At 37.2% G+C, this 13422-nt stretch overlaps 2 protein-coding genes, 1 non-coding gene and 1 pseudogene across 8 annotated transcripts; 1 reads left to right on the top strand and 3 right to left on the bottom strand.

The window, feature by feature from the left end:
• Positions 1–35: 35 nt before the first annotated feature.
• On the bottom strand, positions 36–107 carry TRNAP-AGG (transfer RNA proline (anticodon AGG)). The gene has a single exon. It is a non-coding gene; the product is annotated as a tRNA-Pro (tRNA).
• A 153-nt stretch (positions 108–260) lies between these two features.
• On the bottom strand, positions 261–2231 carry LOC107407146 (elongation factor 1-alpha-like; annotated as a pseudogene).
• Positions 2232–3355: 1124 nt separating this feature from the next.
• On the top strand, positions 3356–10664 carry LOC107417661 (DExH-box ATP-dependent RNA helicase DExH10). 6 transcript variants are annotated; one of them, XM_025073617.3, is made up of 18 exons: positions 3356–3477; positions 3554–3664; positions 3879–4957; positions 5396–5710; positions 5819–5923; positions 6044–6112; positions 6441–6608; positions 6695–6766; positions 6846–6962; positions 7126–7335; positions 7438–7596; positions 8134–8223; positions 8313–8405; positions 9032–9185; positions 9502–9650; positions 9740–9835; positions 9967–10059; positions 10195–10664. In XM_025073617.3, exons 3-18 carry the CDS (start codon positions 3989–3991, stop codon positions 10303–10305), a joined length of 2970 nt encoding a protein of 989 aa, XP_024929385.1. In that variant the 5' UTR covers positions 3356–3477; positions 3554–3664; positions 3879–3988; the 3' UTR covers positions 10306–10664. The 6 variants fall into 6 exon arrangements, with proteins under 6 accessions (XP_024929385.1, XP_024929384.1, XP_015881765.1 ...); XM_025073616.3 differs by having other exon boundaries at positions 3554–3672; XM_016026279.4 differs by having other exon boundaries at positions 3554–4957.
• Positions 10665–11151: 487 nt separating this feature from the next.
• LOC107417662 (cytochrome P450 CYP73A100) lies at positions 11152–13342 on the bottom strand. Its single transcript, XM_016026286.4, has 2 exons — positions 12231–13342; positions 11152–12137 (listed from the first exon to the last, which is right to left on the bottom strand). Exons 1-2 carry the CDS (start codon positions 13103–13105, stop codon positions 11402–11404), a joined length of 1611 nt encoding a protein of 536 aa, XP_015881772.1. The 5' UTR covers positions 13106–13342; the 3' UTR covers positions 11152–11401.
• Positions 13343–13422: the final 80 nt, after the last annotated feature.

The raw sequence follows: 13422 nt of genomic DNA, 5'->3' as shown, positions 1-13422 counted from the left end.
AATTTATAGCTTGAGTTTGGACAAAAAAACCACATGGGGCATTCCGAGAATTGAACTCGGGACCTCTCGCACCCTAAGCGAGAATCATACCACTAGACCAAATGCCCAATTTGTTTCGTTTGAGCAAATTACAAATATTTTAACTTTTAATCTTTGTCAACAAAAATGCTTTTGCGCTTGAAATACCTTCATTTAATCTGAACGTAAGTCATAATGGTCTAACTAAAATATAAGTTCCACTGAAACTCCTTTTTGTTTTTGACTTCAAAATACCACAGAGATGTCAATCTTTGACTATAGGAGTTGATGACTATTTGAGCACCTCTTTTTCATGCTTTTTCATGGGCTGCTAGTGCTAGCTAGCTACTTAACCGTTTTTAAGTAGGGTATTGGAACATAATGCTGCTAATTGAAACAAAACAGATGCACTCAAAAGATTCAGGCAGCCTAGGAACAAACTCTAAAACTCCTAAGCCGCTCATGAAAATTTGTTGTAAACACACTGCACATTAGTATTCACTTGCCATCTTTCTTGGCTGCAGATTTAGTAACCTTGGCTCCAGTAGCATCCTTCTTCTCCGCATTCTTGATGACTCCCACAGCCACAGTCTGACGCATGTCCCTGACAGCGATTCGACCAAGTGGTGGGTACTCTGAGAAAGTTTCCACTACCATGGGTTTGGTGGGAATCATCTTGATCAATCCAGCATCACCATTCTTCAAGAACTTGGGCTCTTTTTCAAGCTCCTTACCAGATCGCCTGTCAATCTTTGTCAAAATCTCAGCAAACTAGACAGCAATGTGGAAGGTGTGACAATCAAGAATAGGGGCATAACCATTTCCAATCTGCCCTGGGTGGTTCATAATGATAAATTGAGATGTGCTGCTTCCTTGGAAGGATCGTCCTTGGAATTTGAGGCAACATAACCACGCTTGAGATCCTTCACGGCAACATTCTTCACATTGAATCCGACATTGTCACCTGAAAGAGCCTCTTGGAGAGCCTCGTGATGCATTTCTACAGACTTAACTTCAGTGGTCAGTCCAGTTGGCCCAAAGTTAACAACCATACCAGGCTTCAGGACACCGGTTTCAACACGTTGCACTGGAACAGTTCCAATGCCTCCTATTTTGTACACATCCTGAAGTGCTAGTCGAAGGGGCTTGTCTGACGGTCTCTTGGGCTCTTGGATATTGTCAAGGGATTCCAAAAGGGTAGGACCTCTTGTACCAGTCAAGGTTCCTAGATCTCCCAATTTCGAATCCAGAAATTGGGATAAAAGGAATTTACTCCGGGTTGTACCCTACCTTCCTGAGATAGGACGAGACTTCCTTCACAATTTCATCATGCTTGGCCTTTTTGCGTGCTTGGGTATAGTAGCATCCATCTGCACAACCCAGACATAAATTATCATAACATACGAAGATATAAAGCATACTAAAGCATCCACAGAGAAGTCACCAAAGACTTGTTGAAAAGATAACAGATACGAAGATATAAGCATACTAAAGCATCCACAGAGAAGACACCAAAGACTTGTTGAAAAGATAACAGTGTAAATATATTCTCAATATACCTTGCTGCAGCATCAAATCATTTGCTTGACACCAAGAGTAAAAGCAAGTAGAGCATGCTCACGGGTCTGTCCGTCCTAGGAAATACCAGCTTCAAAACCACTAGTGGTGGAATCAATGATAAGAACAGCACAATCAGCCTGTGAAGTTCCAAGTAATCATGTTTTTGATGAAGTCACGGTGTCCGGGGGCATCAATGACTCTACAGTAATACTAGGTGGTCTCAAGCTTCCACAAGGCAATATCGATGGTGATACCACGTTCACGCTCAGCCTTGAGCTTATCCAACACCCAGGCATACTTGAATGATATCTTGTTCGATACCTCCAAGCTTGTAGATCAAGCGACCTGTGGTGGTTGACTTCCCAGAGTCAACATGACCAATGACCACAATGTTGATGTGAACCTTCTCCTTGCCCATTTTGAAATCTGATCTTAACTTAAACTGCGCAAGGATATCAGAAACGAATAAGAAAGGTAACAGTAAATCGGGTTTCTTTGTAAGATTAACCTCCATCATTCAAAAATAAATCAAGAATAAATTTCTTGCTGTTTTGATTTCTAAGGCGTACAAAACTTGTTAAGATGAGAAGATGAAAAATAATCAAATAATGTAAACAAAAACACAAACATGCAAACTAAACAACAACCACAGCAAAAACATCAAAAATAAAAACAGCTAAAGGCAGGTAGAGTGAGTGAGAGTGATAGAGCCACTAGGATTTGGGCTTGGCGGGGCGAGCAAAGCTGCTTTGCTAATGCAATGTTTATTGTCCTTTCTCTTACATCATAATGACGCCACGTCCTTACTTTTAAATTGTCTAATTTCATACACCAAACAGTAAAATAAAATAAAATAAAGAGTGCTTCGTTTCACACTGTCCAAATTGCTTTTTATACTGTATTTTTATGTGAAATGACTTAAAGCCTTTCACTTTTTTTATTTTCTTCATTTACATATTTTGAAAAATATTTTTTTCTCTTCTCTCTCCTCCTTCCATGAATTTTCAAATATATCTAATTTTTTTTTCATGCTATGTTTTTTTTTTTAAACAGTCTCAATTCATCGTTTTAAAATCCAAAATAATACATTTTTTTTATTTGTTTTTTTGATGATAAAACTCATCTCATAGAAATTCAAAACTTTATTGAAAAAAATATTCAATTTATATATATGATAAAAAAAAAACTCATCAAAAGCTCTCTATCTGAGATGAGGTGGATTTTCAAAAATTATTCCAAAATTAAGAAAAAAAAAATTGACTTTTTTTTTGGGATCAAAATTCGAGCTTCTTGGATTTACAACTAAAAGTTGTAGCAACTCAAAAGTGAATAGGGTAGAAAGAGAATTAAAAAAAAGAAAAAAATGTCTGCCCGGGAACAAGTGGGGTGGAATACAAAGTCATATACCCGGTCGAGCACACTCGAACTGCAGCAATGGTTGCCAACAGTGAATAGGGTAGGAAGAGAATTTTTTTCAAAAAGAAAAAAAAAATTCTGAAAATACTGAAAAAGGGTAGTTTAGGAAATTAAAAAAATTAAAACTGTATAGAGATTATTTTGCAGTGTAACTAGAACAGACTGTACAATAAATTTGTCTAATTTCAAAATTTTCATTTGTTCGTATACCCAGTATTAATATTAATATTTAATAAGTCTATAAACTATGAAAATATTGAATTTATGTTCAGAGATAAATTTTAATATTGCTTTCCAAAAAAGAAATAAATAAGAGTTTTAATTTATGAAAAAACATACCCATTATTGAAAAAAATTATTCTATTCTATTGAAAATAAATAAATAAAATAAAATTATGTGCATATATCCAGGTGTTTAGTTCGGGTGGGTCCGGGTCGGGCAGTACGAGTCATTTTCCTTTCTCCGCCATTGAAGATTTGGAGGTAAACCCTAATAAATTCTCCCATTAAAACCCTAAAAATTTCTTTTCTTATTTTTATTTTTTTAAAAAAATTATAGGTGTTTTTGTTGTGCGAAAGAGTACGTGTGTAGAGTGTCGTTTAGTTAAGGACATTTGGTTTCTGAGGAAATTGAAGAGAATTGCCGCCATATTTACTGCCGCCGCTGAAGGTAGGAAGGTAGGAAGGTAGGAGAGAAGCTCAGTATCAACATGTTCTAGGCTTCTCGCTTATTATTCATTTATATATAATGTGTATATGTATGTATTAATTGTTGGTATGTTTGTTCCGTTCAGTTACTTTCTTCATCTATTTGTAAACTTGTAAATTTAAGATTTTTATTTTTCTGATTGTTTTCAATTATTATTATTATTTTTTACTGTTAGCGTTTTAGTGCAAACTAAAACACAGAGAGAGAGGGAGAGAGAGAGAGAGAGAGAGAGTTATTGGTGGAGAATTGGGTTTTGGGTTTCATAGAAAGCTTTAAGCTTTAGTTATGGGAGAATCTCCAACACCTGGGAAACGTAAAGAGCCTGAACAGTCGGAGGTTACTGAAAGTACCACCGAAGAATCTCCACCAAAACGACGCAATTTGACTCGTACCTGTGTTCACGAGGTTGCAGTTCCTAGTGGGTACACTCCCACCAAGGATGAATCTATTCATGGAACTCTGGCAAATCCAGTGTATACTGGAACCATGGCCAAGACATACAATTTTACGCTGGACCCTTTTCAGCAGGTCTCTGTGGCGTGCTTGGAGCGCAATGAGTCCGTTCTGGTCTCCGCGCATACTTCAGCTGGTAAAACTGCCGTCGCTGAGTATGCAATTGCTATGGCTTTTAGAGATGGACAGAGGGTTATATATACTTCACCTTTGAAGGCTTTGAGCAATCAGAAGTACAGAGAACTCTTTGAAGAGTTTAAAGATGTTGGGTTGATGACTGGTGATGTTACACTCTCTCCTAATGCTACTTGTTTGGTAATGACCACGGAGATTCTGAGGGGAATGCTTTATAGAGGTTCTGAGGTCCTCAAGGAAGTTGGCTGGGTTATTTTTGATGAAATTCATTATATGAAGGATCGTGAAAGAGGGGTTGTTTGGGAAGAGAGTATTATATTTTTGCCACCGGCGATTAAAATGGTTTTTCTTTCGGCAACAATGTCAAATGCCACTGAGTTTGCAGAGTGGATTTGTCATTTGCACAAACAGCCATGTCATGTTGTCTACACAGATTTCCGACCCACTCCACTGCAGCATTATGTTTTTCCCATGGGTGGGAATGGTTTATATCTTGTAGTTGACGAGACCGAACAGTTTAGGGAGGACAATTTTGTGAAGCTGCAGGATTCTTTCTCAAAGCAAAGAATGGATGGTGCTAACAGGAGTGCTAATGGCAAAGCAAGTGGGAGACTTGCAAAAGGCGGGGCTGCATCAGGGCCTTCTGATGTATTCAAAATTGTGAAGGTATTTTTAACTATTGCTTTGATAGTATATTAGGTGCCTTTTAATTGTTCAAACTACTCAGCAGAACTAGCTGTCTATTCAAGTTTTTACATGGCCATACCTTTAGTTTAAGATCTACTACTCTGTTAATTACATTGTTGTTTTCCAAAGATTTAGAATCTGTTTGGGAATGCTTTTTCATGAAGTGGGTAGGTGCTTAAAATGCATTTTAATATTTCTAGGAAAACACTGTAAATAGCGCCATAATGTTTAACAACACTAGAAGCTTTCCCAAATTGGCTCTTATTGCTTTCTCCTTCTTTTTTTTTTTTTTTTTTTTTTTTTTTTTTTTTTAAATGCTTTTGTGAAAATGATGGGTATAGAGATGAGGTTATGGTTAACAGTTTACTTGCTTATTATATGTATGAACTTTTGACTTTGAGACTTTCCATGTTTCAGATGATTACAGAGAGAAAATTCCAGCCGGTTATTATTTTTAGCTTCAGTAGAAGAGAGTGTGAACAGCATGCAATGTCTGTGGCCAAACTTGATTTTAACACCAAAGAAGAAAAGGATAACGTAGAACATGTTTTCCGTAATGCAATAGAATGTTTGAAAGAGGAAGACAGAGATTTGCCTGCCATTGAGTTGATGTTGCCACTACTTAAGCAAGGCATTGCTGTTCATCATTCTGGCCTGCTTCCTGTCATCAAGGAACTGGTAGAGCTTCTTTTCCAGGAAGGCCTTGTAAAGGCACTGTTTGCTACAGAAACAGTAAGATTATCTCCTGGGAGTAGTTTACTTCGCTTCACCTCTTTTCTCTATGTCATTTTTGCAGCTGCAGTTTGTTTAGTTTATATTTACATGATTCTGCTGTGACAGTTTGCTATGGGTTTGAATATGCCTGCGAAAACTGTTGTTTTCACGGCTGTGAAGAAGTGGGATGGTGATAGTCATCGGTACATTGGATCGGGTGAGTATATCCAGGTAAGTGCAGATTACTTTGCTTCTTTTGAGCACAGATACGTGTTTTCATGCATGATTGTCTTCCTGTAAGTGTGGATATATGTGTGAACTTTTTGACAATTATTATCTTATTCTCTATAGATGAGTGGAAGGGCTGGCCGTCGTGGGAAAGATGATCGTGGTATTTGTATCATAATGATTGATGAGAAGGTGACTCAATTGCCAGTCATATCTTTGTATATGAAGTTCAAATTACTATTCTCTATATTCATCCAATATCCTAAGTTGCATTTTATTGTTTCATCAACTGGAACATATTATGTTCTACTTCTTTTTTTTGCAGCATGTATTGTTTCTTAATTTTTTGTCCAATTAAATTTGATATCGAATAAAAGAAGAAGACAAAGAGGCCTTCCAGTCAAATATATTTGATCTATACTTGAAGCCTGTGATCTCCTAATCGTGGATTTAAATGGGCAAGAAATCTATCAGTTGTTGTAGCTCATAACGTAAATGCATATCTTCTTACTCTTTGCAGATGGAGATGAATACACTCAAGGACATGGTTTTGGGTAAACCAGCTCCTTTAGTCAGTACCTTTAGACTTAGCTACTACTCAATTTTGAATTTGATGAGCCGTGCAGAAGGCCAGTTCACCGCTGAACATGTAATAAAGAATTCATTCCACCAGTTCCAGTATGAGAAGGTTTTACCTGGTCCCTTCTTTCATTTATGTTGTGGTACTAGATGTGTTGTGTTTAACGGTTTTTAAAATTTTTCTTCATCATTCAGGCTTTACCTGATATAGGAAAAAAGGTTTCAAAGCTTGAGCAGGAAGCTGTAATGCTTGATGCATCAGGAGAGGTAATCATTTTCGTCAATTTCTGAAGTATGTTTTGTATTCTCTACTGCAGGCTATATGTTCTTTTTATTTTACTTACAGGCTGCAGTCGCTGAGTATCATAACATAAAACTTGAGATAGGCCTACTTGAAAAGAAGATGATGTCAGAAATAATGAGGCCTGAAAGAGTTTTATATTTTCTTCAACCTGGTCGGTTGGTATGTGATGGCAATGACTATTCTGGTTGAATTGAATTTATGATCTTAAACATTAGTTGTCCCTAAGTTTTTAAAGGTTTTTTTCTTTTTCTTTCCTTTTTTTTTTTTCTTAATTTTAATTTTTAATTTTTCCCCCCCCTCACTGTTTTTGTGTGTTGGACAGGTCAGAGTACGAGAAGGTGGAACAGACTGGGGTTGGGGAGTGGTAGTTAATGTCGTGAAAAAGCCATCAGCAGGGTTAGGCACGTTGTCTTCGCGTGGTGGTGCTTATATTGTTGATACCTTGCTCCAATGCTCTCCTGTTTCAAGTGAGAATGCTTCACGGCCAAAACCATGTCCACCTCGTCCAGGGGAAAAGGGTGAAATGCATGTGGTTAGTATGAATATGAAGCATTTAATTGAAATTTTATCTGCATTTAGTGGCTCACATCAATTGATTTCAAGAGTTTGTAATGTGAAGTTACATCTGATATAGGTCCCTGTTCAGTTGTCCTTAATTGCTGCCCTAAGCAGACTCAGGATATCTATTCCTCCCGATCTGCGGCCTGTTGAGGCGAGGCAAAGTATTCTGCTTGCATTACAGGAGCTGGGAACTCGTTTTTCCCAAGGTTTTCCAAAGTTGAATCCTGTAACGGTAAGTGGTTTTTTTAATCTAAATGAGGAAGAAGAATAAGATAGTTTTGAGTATGTCAAAAATATTTTTCCATGTGCCACGTTATTATAATAGTTTCCCTTTTGAAAGAGCTATGATTATTGTCATCATCTATGCTTGTGTACCAGTTTTGCTGCATGTACTTTGTTCCTGCAATTCACTGTTAAATGTTGTCTTCTGATATTCACTTTCGCTGAATGTACATTACATAATTGATTTTGACCTGTATGAAAGTGCTTCAATTGCGAGGTTATAACTATTCTTTTCACAGGAGAGTTAGTTAGTCTTGGTTGTGTCCAATCTGTTCATTATTTTCTAGACATAGTGATTTATCATGGTTGTATATGTCTTAAGCAAGGATAGGATATATTCTTAGTCGTATATGTCTTAAGCAAGGATAGGATATATTCTTAGTACAGAAGTACCCACAAATAATATGATGAAGCAGAATCTGGGATGGCATCGTTATAATCAATCGGCTATTGCTCTTATTATCTTGGAGTGCCTATTGACTTGCAGGACATGAGCATTGAAGATCCTGAAATTGTTGAGTTGGTCAATCAAATTGAGGAACTTGAAAGAAAGTTATATGCTCATCCACTGCATAAGGTTTTTCATTCTATCTTTAAAGGCAATGAAGTAGAAAAATCCTCTTGAGGTCTTTACCTGACCATTATTCTTTGCTTCTGCTACTGCAGTCTCAAGATGTGGATCAAATTAGAAGTTTTCAGAGGAAGGCAGAAGTGAATCATCAAATACAACAACTTAAGTCCAAAATGCGTGATTCCCAGGTATGGCTTACTTGAGTATACCTGTCTAACTAGTTAAGACATGAATCAGGAATTTATAGGCTAGAGAAAACATTTCTTGTCAAGGATTCGACATTATTCTGTGTATCTGATACAATAATGGTGCTATTATTGAGTTAACAAGACAGCTTATAATAGCCTTCCTTGTACGTTAAGATGGTGCTATTTTTGTTTAACAGAATAAACATGGTGCTTCTTTTGCTTCCTTCCCCATCTCCAACAACCTGTTCTTTCTATTTTTGTTGATGTTGATATGCTCTTCTAATTGGTGGCTTGGAAGTTGTAAGATATCATTCTGGTGCTCTTAAATTGAAAACACTTCCCATTTTTCTATCTTTTAATTCTTTGGTATTTTGGTCCTTCTATCATATGAGATTTTAAAGTCCCCAGCTAATTAAAATGGTTTGCAAATTATCTAAGATTTTGCTACATATCATGAAAATAAATAAACCAAAGTCTTACAGGTAAAGGACGGTTTTTTCCTTTTATTATAGTATTGTTAATGATATTACTTTGTCAAAATAGTTGCAATAGGCCTCTTTTAACTTCCGTAAAAGTTTGCAATAGACTCGGTCTGTTGTTTAATTTGATTTTTATTGACTTGACAGCTTCAAAAATTCCGTGACGAACTTAAAAACCGGTCACGGGTCTTGAAAAAGCTTGGTCATGTTGATGCTGATGGTGTTGTACAATTAAAGGGACGAGCAGCATGCTTGATAGACACAGGGGATGAGCTCCTTGTTACTGAGCTGATGTTCAATGGTAAATTTTGACAAGTACTGTTCCTTAATTGGGTTGACACCATGCATTGTAACTAGTTTCGGCCCGGCATGGTTAATTTTTGTTCATAGTAAAATAATAGCATTTGATATATATTCACATGATAGGGCTTTCTGGATGCTAAACTAGGCATTCTAGGATGCAATTAACTAGGTGATGAGCATATAAACTTGTCAGGTCATTATTTCATATCTCCTTTGCCTTGCTGCCCTATTTGAACATGAGTCTCTATTGCAGCAATGCTGTAGGCTAACTGGTTATGTCTAATATTAGCCATCTTATGCTGTGTTTTAATCAGGTACGTTCAATGATCTTGATCATCACCAAATTGCAGCTCTTGCTAGTTGTTTCATTCCAGGAGATAAATCAAGTGAGCAGCCACAACTGAGGACAGAGCTTGGTAGACCATTACAGCAACTCCAAGACAGTGCAAGAAGAATAGCAGAGGTTCTTTTTAATTTGTAAATCATATTTGCTTGTTTTGTTGTTTATTAAATTCAATTTAGTAATAAACATTTTCACCCTGCGTGGTGCAGATACAACATGAATGTAAGTTAGAGGTAAATATCGACGAGTATGTGGAATCAACAGTAAGGCCATTCCTGATGGATGTGATATATTGTTGGTCAAAGGTCAGTGTTTTGTTTTATGACAGTTTGATTTGTTGCTCCCGGCATTCCGTTAATCTTCAGCAGTAATATGGTTAGAAGCATTGGTCGTATATTCTGTTTCCCATGTCATTTTTTTTTTTTTTCAATCTCAGGGTGCAAATTTTGCTGATGTTATACAAAAGACTGATATCTTTGAGGGCAGTATTATAAGAAGTGCTAGAAGACTTGATGAGTTTCTGAATCAGGTATATTTATTACTTACATGAGTATTCGTTAGTTTATTGTCCAGATTAGTTGCTGAGTGATACTGCTTGAAAACTGTATATAACACTAGAATCATATTCTAAAATGTCAATTTCCTGCCTGTTTGAACTTTGAAGTTGCGTGCTGCTGCTCAAGCAGTGGGAGAAGTTGCTTTAGAAAACAAGTTTGCTGCAGCAAGTGAAAGCATCCACCGGGGTATAATGTTTGCAAATTCCCTTTATCTGTAAAATGTGTCCATGCAAGGTCCTCATATACATCCTAGAGTAGAGAGACATCAAAGGCTTTATTCACAGTGGCTTGATAGGTTTTGTTTTTTTGGACTCCCATTTTTGTCTCAAAAACAAACTAGTTTCTTTCAATGATCAATTGGCAGTCCACTTCTCTTTTTTTTTTTTTTTTTTTTTTTTTTTTTTTATGTGGTTAGTTGGGAAACCATACATGGTAGATTTGCATTCGAACTTCAGAAGCATCAGTGATTCTGAAGAATGGTGAAGATTTATATCCTTAACGTATTGTATTGTATCCTACCTCTTCAAAAGAATGCAATTGCTGAGGCTCTTCCCATTTGAGGTTAGAGTCAAATAGATATGTTTACACATACTCATTTCTTTAGTTTGCAGAAAACAAGTTATTATTTTAAGCAAATATATCAAAATTGCTTGTTCATGCAGTACTGAGAATGGTAAGCTTCTAACTTGAACCATTCGAAGTGGTGGCCATGGACAAGGTTAAACATTCTGTTTTTCCCTTCCTTCAGGTGCCTCGGCCAAGAATAAAAAGAGCTTTTAATAATTACAGAAATTTTCTATCTTATAAACTCTGTTCTCGTTTTTTACATTTCTTTCAAGGCTATATAAATCATTCCATTGACTAACACACACTTGGATAACAACAGAAATTCGATAGGAATTGAATCTTACTTGTTTTTTATTTTTTTTTTATTTTCGAAGTCCGATGAAAATGGTTAAATCCTGATATTATAAAAATGAAGTTTTTTGACTCAAAAAATCATTTCTTGGAGTAAAATCGAAGTCCCGTTTGAAGAATTTAAAGAGTGTTGCAAGATTTACAAATAACATAAGGAATATTTTCCTATTATGTGTGGTATGATACACATGCCTTCAATTCTTTCGCATACACTATTTGTTCGTAAACGTGATTTATTTTGCAATCTAACAGAAACAACAAACCGTATAAAAAATAATAATAATAATAAGAAAAAGAAACAAAAACCAGAAACATCAGAAGCAGTAAAGATACTATCCTATATCCCATCCCGTTTGAACTTGCTCATTCAAGATTTTTCCGACCCAGTCAAAGAAATCATGGGTTGATTGGATTGAACAAAACTGTGGAATGGTTGGCTATGTGCAAGCTGAACTGCCCTCCTTTTTCATTCACATCAATTTTCTGAGTCCCAGGAGGAGGTTTCATTTCAAAACTTGTTACCAGTTTTGCAATGACTAGCCCCAATATCGGCAGAGCAAGTATTATCCCAGGGCAGCTCCTCCTACCCATGCCAAATGGTAAGAAACGGAAATCAACTTTCCCTCCTGCCACAGCTTCTGTGCCACCTTCTTCTTCGAAGAACCTCTCCGGCCGGAACTCCTCTGGGTTTTTCCACCATGCTGGGTTGTTTGCCAGCCACCAGGCGTTCACCACCACCTTCGATTCTTTAGGAATTGTGAAAGCTCCTAGCTTTGCTTCTTCAAGGTTCATATGGGGTACCAATAAAGGTATGGGGGTGTGTAGCCTTAATGTCTCTTTTACTGTTGCTTGTAGGTATGGCAATTCATGCAGGTTTGACTCTGTTACTTGTTCTCCTTTAAGGACGGCTGAGATTTCTTCTCGGATTTTGCTTTGGACTGTTGGATGATTGACCAGCTCGGCTATTGCCCATTCCATGGACCATAAGGTTGTCTCTATTGCTGCTACATTGATGTTCTCCACAATGTATAATACGTTTTCTTCACTGATTTCTCCTTTCATTTGTGCATCTATAATGTGGTCAATGGCACAGCTTATCTTGTGCTTGTCTCCACTGGCACCCATAATTTCTCTGTAAGTACCATTTACTTTTTGTTAATGATTTATGCATGTATCGAAACCAATCCCATATATAACAAAAAGGGTAATTAAATCAATTAATTACCTTCTTTTCTCAACAAAGTAGTTGTTGAAAAAAGCAAGCCTCCTAGTCTGCAAGTCTCTGCATTTGTTCAAGTATCCCCTTAAGAATGGTCTAAGCAATGGAATGAAATCTCCATAGTTATACTCAAAGCTCTGAGCTAACCGGCTTCTTTCAGAGTTATAGCGTGTAGCATCGATGAACAAAGGGTCCTCCTGTGATTGAAACTTGGTGTCGAACATCATTCTGTACATGATATTGTACAGCATCAACTGCAAGCGCTTCCTGACAACAATCCCTTGGGTTCTGACTCTCTCATCTTTTTTAAGGTCATGAACGACCAAGTCCATTTCCTCCTCCCACATATCACTATAGTTATGAACGACTTTATTCGTGAAAAATGGCAGTGTCATGATTCTACGCATTTTGCGCCAGTGATCACCGTAGATGGTGAAGACCATATCCTGTCCATTGCCGGTGAATATGTCAAACACAACGTTTCGAGGGCGAGAGCCGAATTCCACACCTTGAGAGTGGAGGACCTGGCTGGCGAGCTCAGGGTCAGACACAACAGCCAAGTTCTTTGAGCCAAGCTTCAGAAGGAAAACAGGACCATAAGTTTGTGCGAGGGAAGCAAGTAAGCGATGGTTGAGGTCATTGCCAACTTGGAGCCAGTTTCCAAGGATAGGGATGGAAAATGGACCAGGAGGAAGGTTGGATGAACGGTTGAAGATGGAGTGGAAGAAATAGAAAATGAAAGGAAGTAAGGGGAGGAGGAAAGTTGGTAAAGGAATTGGAGGGAGGGAAAAGGGAAGGTGTGAGATAAAGAATTTGAGGAATGAGACAAGAATGATTGTGAAAAGGGTGCAGAATATAGACTTTTTAACAAGATCAACCATGGCTTAGAAGAGAAAGAAAAATGAAATTGAATGAATGGAATTTGAGAGTTGGAAGGAGGGAACTGGAGTTTATATAGAGAATACAAGAACGAGGTTAGGAGGGTTGGTGTCAAATGGTTTTGAGAAAATCCAATGGGCTCCTAATGAAATCAAGGTAGGAGAATGAATAAACCTTTAATTAAAGTCCATAGTTTAGTTGGTTGGTGAAATGGGTTTGATGTAGTATTTCCTTTCTTAGTTCCTACCTCCATCCAATTTTTCTTCCTTATTTGCTTCCATAGTTTCTTTAGGTCATATTTAAGTTAGACAATATGCTC

This window comes from Ziziphus jujuba, chromosome 2 (genome assembly GCF_031755915.1).
Source record: "Ziziphus jujuba cultivar Dongzao chromosome 2, ASM3175591v1".
In the NCBI taxonomy this organism is placed as follows: Eukaryota; Viridiplantae; Streptophyta; class Magnoliopsida; order Rosales; family Rhamnaceae; genus Ziziphus; species Ziziphus jujuba.
The sequence above is the reverse complement of the archived record's forward strand: the minus strand, read 5'-3'. Positions and strand labels throughout refer to the sequence as shown.